General features: G+C 36.6%; 1 protein-coding gene and 1 pseudogene across 2 annotated transcripts; both read left to right on the top strand.

Annotated features, from left to right (window-relative positions):
- The first annotated feature begins 3737 nt into the window (after positions 1-3737).
- LOC147551079 (uncharacterized) lies at positions 3738-10007 on the top strand. The gene is made up of 4 exons (XM_086668520.1): positions 3738-5669; positions 6390-6531; positions 6652-6771; positions 8194-10007. Exons 1-4 carry the CDS (start codon positions 3831-3833, stop codon positions 10005-10007), a joined length of 3915 nt encoding a protein of 1304 aa, XP_086524646.1. The 5' UTR covers positions 3738-3830.
- Positions 10008-10061: 54 nt separating this feature from the next.
- Positions 10062-14503, top strand: LOC147551080 (pentatricopeptide repeat-containing protein At3g26782, mitochondrial pseudogene; annotated as a pseudogene). Its single transcript, XR_015237109.1, has one exon. The product of XR_015237109.1 is annotated as a pentatricopeptide repeat-containing protein At3g26782, mitochondrial pseudogene (transcript).
- Positions 14504-15667: the final 1164 nt, after the last annotated feature.

The following is a 15667-nucleotide window of genomic DNA, read 5'->3' on the forward strand; positions in this document are numbered from 1 at the left end:
GTGACTTTTCCTATAGGTGTACAAAGATGTATGATTGAAGGTGATCACCAAACCATTACGGAAGCGAATTAGCTGATTCATGAGATCTCCTGAGAGATACGACTTTGGTGAAATACAAATATTTTCTGGAGTGCAAAGACCTTATCAAAAATTGGTGAATTTTTTTGGTTTTTTGTTCCCCCGACTCCACCACCCATTTTTTCTTCACTCCAGCAGTGGTCGCCTGTAAACAACCATTCCTGACAACCTTTAATTATTTTTCGAACTTTTCTTCTCCTCGGTCCACCACTTTGACCACCACCATTTCTTCTTCTTCTTTTTTTCCTTATTTTCTCTCTCTATTTTCTCCTCCCTTTCTTTATCTTCTCCGCCCCCTTTCGCTCCCCTCTTCTTCTCTCTCTAGTCGTTTTTACATTTGGAACAAAGTGGTAGTCCAAATTGATGTTGGAAATAATAATCACATAAAACTTTCAGTCCTCCAAATGGGAGATTCACAAATCGGAACTGGTTGAGAATGGTTTGGAACGAAATGATAGTCCAAAAGGGAGGCTCACAAATTGAAAATAATAATCACTTAAAAATTTCAATTTTCCAATCGGAGATTAACAAATCGGAACTGGTTAGGAACTGTTTTGGGGATCCCCAAACCAGTATGAGCTGGTTTGGGATTTCTCCCAACCAGTTCCCAATGGGTTGGGGATTCTTCCAAAACCAGATTGGTTTCTGGTGAAGGGAACCTCCTTTTAAAAGGGTTACATATAAAGAGACGGAAGTGAGGAGAGAGAAGATGAGATGAAGGAGTATGGAAAGAAGAAGGATAATGATGGTGGTGGAAGGAGAGAATAAAAAAAAGAAGAGAAAATGGTTGTGGTGAACAGAGTTGGTGGTAGGAAATGAAGAAAAAGAATATACTTTGTTTCCCTTTAAAAATTTTTTCACCCCAGAAAATTTGTCAAAATTTACAATTTTTCTTTAAAATTATGTACTCCGTAGAATTTTCTTATTTCCTCGAAGCACCGAATAAATACGACTGTCGAATTTAAACCTTACAGAAAAGGCCTGAAGTCCGACTAAACTAATGGTCTGAAGTCTAATTAAACTAATGGCCTAAAGCCCTTTTAATATATTATTTATGGTCGGTGTTTCGGGAAAACAAGAAAACTTTTCGGGGGAAAGGTGGCAAACACAAAAAAAATTTCACAAAACACACCCTAAATATCGTCGGCTGGAGATTCATTGCTCATCTTCTCTCTCATTTCTGTTTCTTCTCTCTCTCTGTTCTCTGTCTCTTCTTTATCTCTTTTTTGTATCTCTCGTTTCTCTTTCTCTTCTCTAACTCTTCTTTCTTTCTCTTCACTCTCCCTTCTCTCTCTCTCTCTTCTTTCTTCTCTTTATCCCTTCTTTCTCTGTTTTCTCTCTCTTCTCTCTTTAAGTTCCGAAAAAGGGACTATTTTCTTCGTGGCGTCCAGATTCAGACGAGGTAGTCTGGTTCTCCAGATGAGGTTCCGGCGAAGGGGCCTTCTCTTCGCCGAAACTACAAAAGAGAAGAAAGAGAGGGAAAGGGAGAGAGAGAGAAAAAAAAAAGAAAAAGAGAGGGATGGAGAGAGAAAGAGATGACGGTCGGAGTCATTGTAGCTGGAGTTGATGGTGGTGGAACAGAAGATGGAGGAAGAAGATATCAAAAGTGGCTAATGTTTGGAGGAAACAATTTGTTTCCACTCAAAACTTTCTTTTTCGGAAAATTTTCGTATTTTCCAAAACATGGACCATATCTATATATTTGTAAGGGTTATTTCCTAAAAGGCCACCTACCTTGTGACCAACTTCCCGCGTAGCCTCTACTTTATTAAAAATACCCAGATAGCCCATTTTTTCCGTTTACCGTTAAATGTCTATTAACTTCTCTCCTCCATCTGTTCACCTCTCTCTGCCATGTCATCTTTCTCGCCACCTCATCATCTTCTCTGATAAGGTCGTCGGTCTGGTCAAAATTTCTGGCGACCTTCATACTAATTTTTTTTTTTCTCTCTCCACCTCACCTCTCTCTTCTCTGGCGAAGGTCGCCGGCCAGCGACCATCAAACATGAAAAAAAATTTCTCCTCTCTCTCGTTGATAAAGTAGGGGTCATCTGGGTATTTTTGATAAAGTAGGGGGCTACGCAGGAAGCTGGTCACAAAGTAAGGGGGCCTTTTAGGAAATAACCTTATTTTTAGTAAAACAAGTTCAATAAACCATAGATTCACCTCTGCTGGGAATTAAATGGCTTCTAAAATTTCAAAGCATACGCGCTACTAAATGATCTATCATTTGTTAGCAATTCGTTACTAAATTGGCTAACGGGACACGGGAACTGAGACAACAAACCCACATTTACTAGTGGGTTTGGAATAAAGAGAAGGGCGACGCTACTTACTGTTTGATGAGCATTAGAGCATCTCCGATGCAAAACTCACAAAAATCTCTATTCATTCTATGTGTCAAGTCCCAATTGAGATTCTTACTCCTAGGTGGTCTTAATAGAGATTCTCAAAAAAAATTGTCTCCAATGCAAAACTCTATACTTATCTTATTTACTTATGTGACATAGTTATTTTTATTAATAAATAATTAGTTATTTTAGAAAATATAGAAGATTCGATTTCTATTAGTTGAAAATCAAATATTGATGAGTTGGACAATTAGAGTTATCTCTATTCCACCTTGATACGTCATCTTAGAGCTCCAAATAGAGTGTTGCATTGGAGAAGAATTTTAAGAAAAAACTCCAAAAATCATAGGTGACACTCAGAGTTTCTAAGATTGAGTGTTGCATTGGAGATGCTCGTAGGTGACGGAAATAGAGATCCTCAATTTTTTTGTCTCCAAAGCAAAACTCTAAACTTATCTTATTTACTCGTGTGACATAGTTATTTTTGTAAATAAATAATTAGCTATTTAGAAAATATAGAAGACTCGATTTCTATTAGTTGAAAATCAAGTAGTGATGAGTTGGACAATTACAGATATAGAAATCTATTGTCCTCTTGAATATCTCTATTTTACCCTCGACACGTCATCTTAGAGATCCAAATAGACTGTTGCGTCGGAAAAAAACACTCAGAGTTCGTAACATTGAGTGTTGCATTGTAGATGCTCTTAGAGCAAGTCCAGCCCCTGCCCGGCTGAGGCCATAATTTTGAAATTATGGCCTCAGCCACCCGCTCCAAGCCCAGCCGCTTGGAGCGGAGGCTGGGGCTCCTCCTTCAGTCGCCCCTAACATTAGGGGTGATTGAAGGCTCCCCAACATGACCGTTGGGGAGTCCCAACGGTCATGTTGGGGTGATCCTCTTCTCTTTTTTTTTTTATGTAAATAATAAATTTGTAATTTTAATTAGTTTTAATTCTTTTTAAAATTCTAGATAAATTTAAATATTAATAATTAAAATACATCCCACCAAATGTCGGTCCCCGAATAATTTTTCAACCTTAGAAAAAAAATATTATTTCGAAAATAGTTCAAAAACGTGTTTTATATATACATAAAATCACACACGTTTTTCGCACACCGAGTAAAAGTCCACACACGCGTTTCCCACATGAACAAATTTACATCCTCAAGAGAGACTGGGGCTGGAGCTGAATTTTAGAGGCTGAGCTGAAGCCAAAAATTTTGGGTGAAAAAGTGGTTTTTTCGGCCTAAGAGAGGCTGCGAATGGACTTGCTCTTAGACCATACATTCTAGATGACTGTTCAAATGTGTCAATGTTCCAATTATAAATTAGGGCTCTAGAGAAGAAGCATTGATTTCGCTTCACGTCGTCATCACAGTGAGTAACATCTTCAGACACAAATGGCTCTAACAAGAACTGCTTCAAGTAAGGCTTCTTCATCTCTATCTTCCTTCATTACTCATTTTTCACATAACCTACACTCAACTCTTAACCCTAATTCTTCTAACACACCCAAGAATTTTATTCCTTATTTTATGGACACCACCAAAAATTTGGAGATTTTTGTAAGAGATGGGTGTAAATCAGGGAGTATAAAATTCAATGATGCCCTTGTTTTATTTAATCATTTGCTTCATATTAAACCCTCACCTTCTATTTCTCATTTTAATCAATTATTGGGTGTAATTTCAAAAATGAAATATCATTCTACTACCGTTATTCATTTATACAAACAAATGGTACTGACTTCAGTTGAAACTCAACCTGATATTTATACTTACAACATTTTGATTAATTCATATTGTAACATGAATATGGTACATCTTAGTTTCTCTGTACTCGCAAACTTCTTGAAATGTGGTCTTCAACCTGATACCGTAACTTTGAATACACTTGTAAAGGGACTTTGTCGAGCTGATAAAATTGCTCAGGCAGTAGCCGTGTTCGTGGAAATGTCTAAGAGAGAGGATATACTAGATGTGGTTTCTTATGGGACCCTAATAAATGGGCTTTGCAAATCAGGGAACACAAAATCGGCTGTCAAGTTGTTTACAGATATGGAGAAGAAGGGAACTTGTAAACCTGATGTTGTAATTTATAACACAATAATCGATAGTCTGTGTAAAGACAAATTGGTAGATGTTGGTCTTGATTTGTTCTCGGAAATGATTTGTAAAGGTATTTGCCCAAGTGTTGTAACTTACAATTCTTTGATTCAAGGTTTATGCATTTCAAGCCGGTGGAAAGAAGCAGTCGGCATCTTCCACGACATGATCGATCGTGGGCTCTCCCCAAACGTGGTAACCTTCACCATTCTTATTGATGCTCTTTGCAAAGAAGGAATGGCAGAAGAAGCTCATCAACTTTTAGAAGCAATGATCGGAATTGGTAAGGAGCCTAACACTTTCACTTACAATGCATTAATCGATGGATACTGTTTAAAGGGTCGTATGACCGAGGCAGTTAAAGTTTTTTATTTGATGGTGCATAAGGGGCATGCACCCGACTTGGTTACGTACAACACACTGATTAATGGGTACTGCAAGAAAAAGATGATTGATGAGGCCATGAGAGTAAATGAAGAACTGTGTAGGAAGGGATTGAACCGTAATGTCGGTACTTATACTACTCTTATTGGTGGTCTATTAGTGGTGGGAAGAGTTGTGGAAGCTAAGGAACTGTTCAAAGAAATGAAGTCTCGTGGTCAGTGTCCGGATATCATCACTTACACAACACTTATGGATGGATTATGTAAAAATGAGCGTCTTTGTGAGGCAGAAGAACTACTTCAAGAGATGCAAATGAGTTTCATCAAACCAGATATCCAAATCTATAGCATCCTGATTGACGGAATGTGCAGAGTAGGTAAAATTCAAGAAGCCGAGGAGCTTTTGAGTAAAATTTCTACAAAAGGGCTGGAGCCTAACACTGTTACATACACCATAATGATAAATGGTTTTTGTAAAGCAGGGTTTCTAAAAGAAGCTAATGATTTGTTTTTTGAAATGACGAAGAAAGGTTATCCACCAAATGAATACACATTCAATATTATGATTTTGGAATATCTTCGGAATAATGAAATTGATAAGGCAATGCAGCTTTTACACGAAATGATTGGGAAGGGCTATTCACCTTCAGAAAATATCACAAGAGTGATAGGGAATCTTCTATCGACCGGTCAATTAAGTCCTGATTGCATGGATGCACTGAAGAGGTTCAACTCAAGTACCAAAGAGACTTGATACATGACAAAGTTGTTATTGTTGTCGTTCTTTATTATTCTTCCTTTTGTCGATAAACAATTCACCTTATAATGAGCAAGTTATTGTTTACGAAAGTCACCTTGGGTTCATCTCGAAGTACACTATTAATCGCACATTTCATGTATTTTCTGTACGAGGTGGATAAATCTGCTCCAGTGATTTTAATGAAATATGGATTCTCTTTTCCTGTCTTTGCTACATCTCTGGAAATCATGTGTATTTTTTATTTACTTTGCTTGATTATTTTGTTAGTTCATAAGCTTTGACGTGGTTATTATGGGTTATTTCTTGCACCTCCAGAGTGAAAGAATAGATACTTAAATAGATAAATTTCCCTCGTCGAAGAAACCATTATATTCTATCCTCCGATCACTTCTAACACGGGAGAAGCATCGGGATAAGCTTTTAGGGTCTTTCTTTCTGTAGTCAATTCATAGCTGCCTAGCCCTTCTACAAAAGTAGGGCTTGACTATAAATCCTATCACCAGCATTTTTATGCTCTGATATCTTTTTTTTCATATTAAGTGTGTAATAAGAAAGTGTTATAATCTCGAGTATAGAAATACCCTCACTCTTAAAATTGTTGCGGAGATAGTGTCTTTGAAAAGGGCAAACTTAAGGAGGAGCTGGATGCAAAAAAAACTCCTGTTTTCTCTGTTTTTGCTGTTTGTTTCTCTCTAATAATATGCATTTCAGCAATTTAATCATTTATCGTACCTCATAGCTTGTTGTTGGTATTACTATTATGTATTTTTGTTGGATAAGAATTCACGAAATGCGCCTGAGATGGGCAGTTTCATGTGTATGTTTGTTCCTTGGTATTTTCATGAGAAGCCAGGTATGGAAGTTTTTTTTATTGAAATCTAGGTATGGAAGTTTTGCAGATTCTATTCAATTGCTGAATTTTTTTTCTCGAACGGTCTTAGTGCTATAGCTTTGAGCTTTTCGATATTCTTAGAAATTGGTAGAAGTGGAGCAGTCTCAATTCGTGTTGCTGATGTTCTAAAAGACTGGATCTTGATTGCTCTCTCAACAGTTATCTTTCCCGAATCAGCAATTACTGGGCTGGATATTATCAGTATTGCCCTCCTCATTTTTAAAATATGAACTTCTATAACAAGTACTTCTCTATGACTTTATCGGTTTATGCTCTTCTGAATTATACCCTATGGAATGATAATATATCTTGGTATAGACGAAAACCTTAAAGATGAGAGTTAAAAGATCGTTCTTACTCGTGACGTTAGTTGGTTCTTTTATTATGGTTTTGGTAATTCCTAGTGTCATTCTAATGGTTTTAATGGTTATAGGAGGGAAATCAGATACGAAGTCATCTGACTTATACCCACAAAATAACAGTAATGGCTAATGCTGCCACTGATACAAGCATGGATGAAGAGGCGTCCATCACTCCATCCTCAAGATTATCCCGCATGAATACAGGGCCCAAAGTTCCAAAAGAATCGAATCAGTCAACCTACGATATTTGTCTAGTCCCATACTAGTCTGTTGGAATCCATGAACGCCCGGTATTCCAAGAAATGTAGCCTAACCCGTTGAACTTCCACCATAGTTTTATTTAAAATAGTGTCGCCCCGAACCCGATATTTCCGCACGAGTTTGTAAGAACCCATGAAGGCATGAACGCTTGTTGTCCAACACATACCCTCTCCGATGTGATGAACTTCGACCATAGATTTATTTCAAACCCGATACCCATGCTTTCCACACTAGTCTGTAAGAGCCCGTGAACGCCGGATCCGGAACACATGTACTACAAACCGGCCCAACACAATAAGTTTCCATCATAGTTTTTCTTATTTAAAATAATGGGATTTGTTGAAGCACTAGTAGCCAGCCTGCCACTCGAGATTTTGTGACGTTTGAGTTGGGAAATAGATTTAGGGTTGTTCAACAAAAAAAAATAGATTTAGGTTTAGCCAATAACCCAGAAAAATTGGATTTGATGTCTTTTTTTTTTTTTTTTTTTTTTTTAAAGAAATGGATTTGATGTCAGCGGCAAACAAATTCTATTCACCTTCTTCACTCCCCATTACAATCCATAAACTCAATATACCCGAACGGCCGAACCACACTCAAAATATATAAATATGTTGTTATAAATTGTTGACAACATATAGAGTTAACTTGATACGTTATAAAATGTTGACAACATGTAGAATTGTCTTGATTTGTTATAAAATGTTGACAACGTGTATAATTATATTGTTAGCAATAAAGTCAAAATATTATTTGTCCGATAATAAGTTTGTCAAATACAAAGTATAATATGCATAATATTTTAATTTTTACAAAAGACAAATTAAATATGTTTCTAACAAAAGCAAAACAAAAAAATGTGGAAGTCATTTCTTTCTTCACAAAATGTTAGTGTCAATTATTGTTTGTTAAATGCAAAAAAACAAAATGCTTACCTCTAAGATTGGCATAAATCTATCATTTGTTGAGGTGAACTGAGACAACAACCCAAATATGCTAGTGGGTTTCAGGGTTTGGAATAAAAAGAAGGGCCCTAGTAACATCTCCAGACACAAAAAAATGGCTCTAACAAGAAGTGCTTCGAGTAAGGCTTCTTCTTCATCTCTATCTTCCTTCATTACTCATTTTTCACATAACCTACACTCAACTCTTAACCCTAATTCTTCTTCTAAGACACCCAAGAATTTTATTCCTTACTTTATGGACATCACCCAAAATTTGGAGATTTTTATAAGAGATGGGTGTACATCAGGGAGTATTAAATTCAATGATGCCCTTGTTTTATTTGATAAATTGCTTCATATCAAACCCTCACCTTCTATTTATCCTTTTAATCAATTGTTGGGTTTAATTTCAAAAATGAAATATCATACTACTGTTATTCATTTATACAAACAAATGATACTGACTTCAGTTGAAACTCGACCTGATATTTCTACTTACAACGCTTTAATTAATTCATATTGTAACATGAACATGGTAGATCTTAGTTTCTCCATACTAGCAAACTTCTTGAAATGTGGTCTTCAACCTGATACCATAACGTTGAACACACTTATTAAAGGACTTTGTCGAGCTGATAAAATTGCTCAGGCAGTAGCAGTGTTCGGGGAAATGTCTAAGAGAAAGGATATACTTAATGCGGTTTCTTATGGGACGCTAATAAATGGGCTTTGCAAATCAGGGAACACAAAGTCGGCTGTCGAGTTGTTAAGAGAGATGGAGAAGAAGGGAACTTGTAAACCTAATGTTGTAATTTATAACACAATAATTGACACTTCTTTGATTCAAGGTTTATGCATTTCAAGCCGGTGGAAAGAAGCAGTCGCCATCTTCCACAACATGATCGATCGTGGGATTTCCCCAGACGTGATAAGCTTCAGCATTCTTATTGATGCTCTTTGCAAAGAAGGAATGGCGGAAGAAGCACATGAATTTTTAGAAGCAATGATCGGAATAGGTAAGGAGCCTAACACTTTCACTTACACTTCATTAATCGATGGATACTGTTTAAAGGGTCGTATGACCGAGGCAGTTAAAGTTTTTGATTTGATGGTTCATAAGGGGCATGCACCCAACGTGGTTACATACAACACAATGATTAATGGGTACTGCAAGAAAAAGATGATTGATGAAGCCATGAGGGTAGATGAAGAAATGTGTAGGAAGGGATTGAACCGTAATGTCGTCACTTATAATACTCTAATTGGTGGTCTATTAGTGGTGGGAAGAGTTGTGGAAGCTAAGGAACTTTTCAAAGAAATGAAGTCTCGTGGTCAGTGTCCGCATATCATCACTTACAGAACACTTATGGATGGGTTATGTAAAAATGACTGTCTTTGTGAGGCAGAAGAACTACTTCAAGAGATGGAAACGAGCTTCATTAGACCAGATATCAAAATCTATAACATCCTGATTGACGGAATGTGCAGGGCAGGTAAAATTCAAGATGCCGAGAAGCTTTTCAGTAAAATTTCTACGAAAGGGTTGGAGGCGGACACTGTAACATACAACATAATTATGAACGGCTTTTGCAAAGACGGGTTTCTGAAAGAGGCTAATGAATTGTTTTTAGAAATGACGAAGAAAGGTTGTCCACCGGATGAATACACATTCAATACCATAGTTTTGGGATATTTTCGAAACAATAAGATTGATAAGGCGATGCAACTTTTACAAGAAATGATTGGGAAAGGCTATTCACCTACGGCAAATATCACGAGTGTGATAGTGAATCTTCTATCGACCGGTCAATTAAGTCTTGAATGCATGGATTCACTGAAGAGGTTCAACCCCAGTACCAAAGAGACTTGATACATGACAAAGTTGTTATTGTTGTCGTTCTTCTTTCTCTTATCGATAAACAACTCATCTTATAATGAGCAATATTATTGTCGTTCTTCATCTTTCTCTTGTCGATAAACAACTCACCTTATAATGAGCAAGTTATTGTTTACGAAAGTCACCTAGGGTCTGGAAGGCAGATATGTAGTCATCTGACTTATACCCACAAAATAACAGCAAGGGCTTATCTTAAACACAAATCAAGTAATCTTATCTTAAACACAAATCAAGTAGTCTTATCTTTCTGTACAATATTTATTTTTTTGTATCCCAATATACCCCAACCCAATTGCCCACCATTCCAATTCTACCAAATGCTGACTTTATGCAAGAAGATTGGGGGTCCGTTTGAACTTTTACGAGTTAAGAACCCCCCGACTCATCGCTTTTTTTTGCGGAAGAACAGTTGATACAAGTGTGAGTGAAGAGGCGGCCATCTTCAAGATTATCCCGCATTGGTCGAACTCAGGTTTAGCAGCCATACAGCAGAAGTCATAATATACCCGAACTTGAAAAACGACCAATTTTCCTGTAATTAAGCACTCTCAACTAGTACAGGTTGCTTTTAGGGTGCATTCCTTGTAGAATTTTGTTGTGTTTGGCACACATTATGGTGGCTTGGGGACTTTTTAGTTTTGATGATTTCATAATGAATATTTTCTAACTCATATTATGATTTCCACAGGATTGTACTAGTACTAGCATGGATGAATGATTCGTGTTCATGAGTACAATTTCATATTATTTTACTTCACTGCTAGACAAGATTTTTGGAAGTTTCACATACTTCTCCATAACCCGAGAAATCGAAATAGTTAGTGAAAAGAGTTTTTGGAAAGGAAAATTTCATTCCTTTGCAATTATAGATTGTAGATGCTCTGATTTTTGCAGATATTATAGTGAAAGTTTCATTAATGAGTTGTGGGTTTTGATTAAAACTCAAGTTTGGGGGAGAAATGTTGCAGGAAAGTGGGAAAATTTGAGGGCTTGAAGCTGTGCATTGAGACGGAATCAATACAAGCTTTAGTGGCGAAACCCAAATCAAAACTGTCAACAGCAAAATTCTCACTCAAAAGCTGTTTAAAAAGCTTCAGAACATCAGAAAAACGTCATCTCTTCGAGTACTCGAAGATAATTCTGTTCAATGAATATGGGTTTTTGAAATTGAAAGGAATCTCATTGAAAGCTGTGAATGCGTTATCAAGAGAACCCACTTCGAGATAAGCGTTGTAGATCTTGTAATCTAATTGGTTGATTAGGTTGAGAGATGCAGTGAAGTTGGAGAGATATGAGAATCCAGTAACAGGTTTATTCACACTTGTTTGTGGGAGTCCATGTATGCCTGCTGCCTGAAGACATACTATTATTCACCCAACCTGATAATATTCCACCACAGTTTCGTTTTAAATAATGTCTCTCCACTAGGAGTGGGGATAGGCCCCGAGAACCGGATATTTGTCCAGACCCATACTAGTCTGTTGGAATTCATGAACGCCCGATATTCCAAGAAATGTACTATCCGCCTAACCCGTTGAACTTCCACCATAGTTTTATTTAAAATAGTGTCGTTCCGAACCCGATATTTTCACACGAGTTTGTAAAAACCCATGAACGCTTGGTGTCGAACACATACCCTCTCCGATGTGATGAACTTAGACCATAGGTTTATTTCACCCATGCTTTTTCACACTAGTCTGTAAGAGCCCGTGAACGCCCGATTCCGAACACATGTACTACAAACCGATCCAACACGATAACTTTCCAACATAGTTTTTCTTATTTAAAATGATGGGATTTGTTGAAGCACTAGTAGCCAGCCTGCCACTTGATATTTTGTGATGTTTGAGTTGGGGGAAGAAATTTAGGGTTAGCCAATAACCCAGAGAAAATGGATTTGATGTCAGCAGCAAACAAATTCTATTCACCTTCTTCACTCCCCATTACAATCCATAAACTTATCATACCCAGAACCAAACTCAATCACCAGAACCATCATCACCACCAAGAACACAAAATCAACCTAGAAGAAACCAAGCAAACCCATGCTCATATGATCAAAACCCAATTTAACCCCAATTACCCCATTTCTTTTGACTTCTTTAAACAACATTCTAGCTTAGCAGCTCAATTCAACTTTATAATAACTTCATACATTAAGAACAATAACCCAAAACAAGCTCTAAAAATCTATGCTTATATGAGAAAAACAGACTCAAACATTGATAATTTCACCATACCATCAATTCTCAAAGCTTGTAGTCAACATTCATGGAGTCTTAAACAAGGTCAAGAGATTCATGGGTTTGTTTTGAAAATGGGTTTGGATTGGGATATTTTTGTATTAAATGCATTGATTCAAATGTACACAGAATGTGATAGTATTAATTCTGCTTCCATTATATTTGATGGAATGCCTGAAAGAGATGTTGTTACTTGGAGTACAATGATTAGAAGTTATAGTCGGAATAGATCTTATGACAAAGCTTTGGATCTTATTAAAGAAATGCAGTTCTTAGGAGTAAAGCCAAGTGATGTTGCTATGTTAAATATGGTGAATTTATTTGCAGACCTTGGGAACTCGAAAATGGCGAGATTGATTCACGCTTATGTTGTAAAGAATGGTGTTATTGGATCAATGGGTGTTCCAATTTCTACTGCTTTAGTAGATATGTATGCTAAATGTGGGAATATAACTCTAGCTCGTGAGATCTTCGATGGACTAAATCAGAAAAGTATTGTATCTTGGACTGCCATGATTGCAGGTCATATTAGATGCAATAAGTTGGAAGATGGAGTTGAACTTTTCGTGAAAATGCTGGAAGAGAATGTTTTGCCGAACGAGATTACGATGTTGAGTTTAGTTTTAGAGTGTGGGTTTGTTGGAGCAATCGAATTAGGGAAGCAAGTTCATGCTTACATAATCAGAAACGGGTTCATTATGTCCCTTAGTTTGCTGACAGCTCTGGTAGATATGTATGGAAAATGTGGTGAGATAAAGAAGGCAAGAACAGTGTTTGAAGGAATAGACAAGAGCAAGAGAGATGTTGGAATATGGACAGCCATGATTTCAGGATATACACAGTCTAGTTTACTTGATCAAGCTTTTGAACTGTTTATCGAGATGAGAAATGAAGGTATAAACCCTAATGAAATAACTATGGTTAATCTCCTTTCGCTCTGTGCAGAATCAGGAGCCCTGGATTTAGGCAAGTCAATACATGCTTACATAGATAAGCAAGGGATATTAGTGGATGTCAAATTAGCAACGACAATGGTGGATATGTACGCGAAATGTGGAGATATTGATGGGTCTCGCCGGGTCTTCAGCAAAGCTCCGAATAAGGATATCTGCATGTGGAATGCCATGATAAATGGACTGGCGATGCATGGTTTTGGTGAGGAAGCCATGGATCTCTTCTCTCAGTTGCAGAAAGAAGGAACAAAACCTAACGATATTACGTTCATTGGAGCTCTTCATGCATGTAGTCATGCCGGATTGTTATCAGAAGGAGAAAGACTTTTCGCTCAAATGGTAAACGAATTTGGATTGAGCCCGAAAGTTGAACATTATGGTTGTATGGTGGATCTTCTCGGTCGGGCTGGTAAACTAGACCAAGCCCTTGAAATGATCAACAAAATGCCCATCAAGCCCAACACTATAGTTTGGGGAGCTCTACTTGCTGCCTGCAAACTTCATAAAAATCTTATCTTGGGGGAGATGGCAGCAAAAAAGCTTCTTGAAATGGATCCAAACAACTGTGGTTATAATGTACTTATGTCGAATATCTATGCAACGGCAAATAGATGGAATGATGTTGCAGGAATGAGAAAAACCATGAAAGATTCAGGAATGAAGAAAGCACCAGGTTTTAGCTCGATTGAGGTGAATGGTTCAGTTCATGAGTTTATTATGGGAGACCAATCTCACCCAAGAACTAAAGAAATACAAGAAATGCTATCCGAGATGCTTAAGAAACTTAAACTTGCAGGTCATGTAGCTAATACATCATCTGTACTTTTGAATATAGACGAAGAAGAGAAAGAAACATCGCTTGCTTATCATAGCGAGAAACTGGCAATGGCTTTTGGTCTGATAAGTACAGCTTCAAACATGCCAATTCGGATAGTTAAGAACCTTCGGGTTTGTGATGATTGTCATTCTGCAACAAAACTCCTATCCAAGATTTATGGAAGAGTGATTATAGTAAGAGACCGGAATCGGTTTCATCACTTTAGTGAAGGATCTTGTTCTTGCGGAGATTATTGGTAGTTAAAACGATTTTTTTGTGAAATGTATTTAAAATTGTAATTGATACTGGCAATGAAAAGAGAGGCTTTAGATATTATATTCTTGGTTATGGGAGTAGTATTTGTCTACGTGGGACAATTCTTATAGACACATCCGGGGACGGATATTTGTAATTTACAATTACAGTTGAGTTGCTATTGTATTCAACGATTGCACATATGACGCATATGATCAATGTTAATTCTCGGGCATTTCATAAATAAAAAGAATGTAAGAATTGCTCTTTTTTAGTCAAAAAAGCGAAATAGTCTTAAGATGAGTTAGAAACAAATAATCGTCTTTCAAACATATAAAAAAGTCAGCAAACAACTCCTCTAGATGAAGACTCTTGATGGCCATTTATAAATTTAAGCCATGAAAGACAGATACAAAGAACAAAGATAAATAAGTAATGGAACAAGTGTGTGGAAAATTCAGAGTTTGTTATCTAATCTATATTCTCCTTTTAGACATGACTCCAAACACAACCCTACAATTATGGATAAGGAAAACAGTTAAAGATCTAACTTAGTTTCATTCTTCTTCCTTGTCTTTATCTCCCCATTTCAGAATATTTGTTTTCCTTTTTCTTTTCCATAACAAAGTAGGTTATTTGTAGACCCACAAGAATATTATCACAGACAGAGAGTGTCACGTGTCAATTAAATTAATTTCTTAGTTCCGAAAGGATATTAAACTTCAGGATGAACTTTTTTAATTGGGTGGTAACATGTAGTTCTATTTGTTAGAGAGACTAGAAAAAATTAGTCTGATAAAATACTTTTTTTTTTTGTTAAGAGGAGTCTGATAAAATACTTGTATGGAAGTGTACGAAAAGATTGGTATAGTTTTTTTTTGTTAAGGAGAAAAGATTGGTATAGTTGATATATTACTGTGGTGCATACTTTTTTCTCTTTGTCTATTTCACAAAATTTATGTGGGTCTAAACCTATGACTCATGCTTTTACACTTATTATATTATTTTTATCTTTTATGGATCATGATTTTAAACTTTGCTGGTTTTCTTGTTTTTTTTTTTTTGTTGAAATTTGCTGGTTTTCTTGTTGATAAAGAAAAGCATAAAGGGTTGATCATATTAGGTAGATAAAGTTAATGGATTGATTCACATTAGGTAGAGTTTTGTTAGTAATGACAAACTAACTCTGTGATGACCTAGTAGAGTGGAATAGTTTAAAGTAGATCCAAAGCTTTTCCACTTAAAAGAAGTTTATATAATTGGACCTCTCATGTGTATATTGATCTCAAAGATAAAGCCTAAGTATCAATGGTAATCTCAACAAAAAAAAGTATCAATGGTAGGTTATTTTCGAAAAAGATATTG

The sequence above is a fragment of the Eschscholzia californica genome, unplaced genomic scaffold (assembly GCF_041429995.1).
Source record: "Eschscholzia californica isolate CP2 unplaced genomic scaffold, dmEscCali1.0.p SCAF_3, whole genome shotgun sequence".
In the NCBI taxonomy this organism is placed as follows: Eukaryota; Viridiplantae; Streptophyta; class Magnoliopsida; order Ranunculales; family Papaveraceae; genus Eschscholzia; species Eschscholzia californica.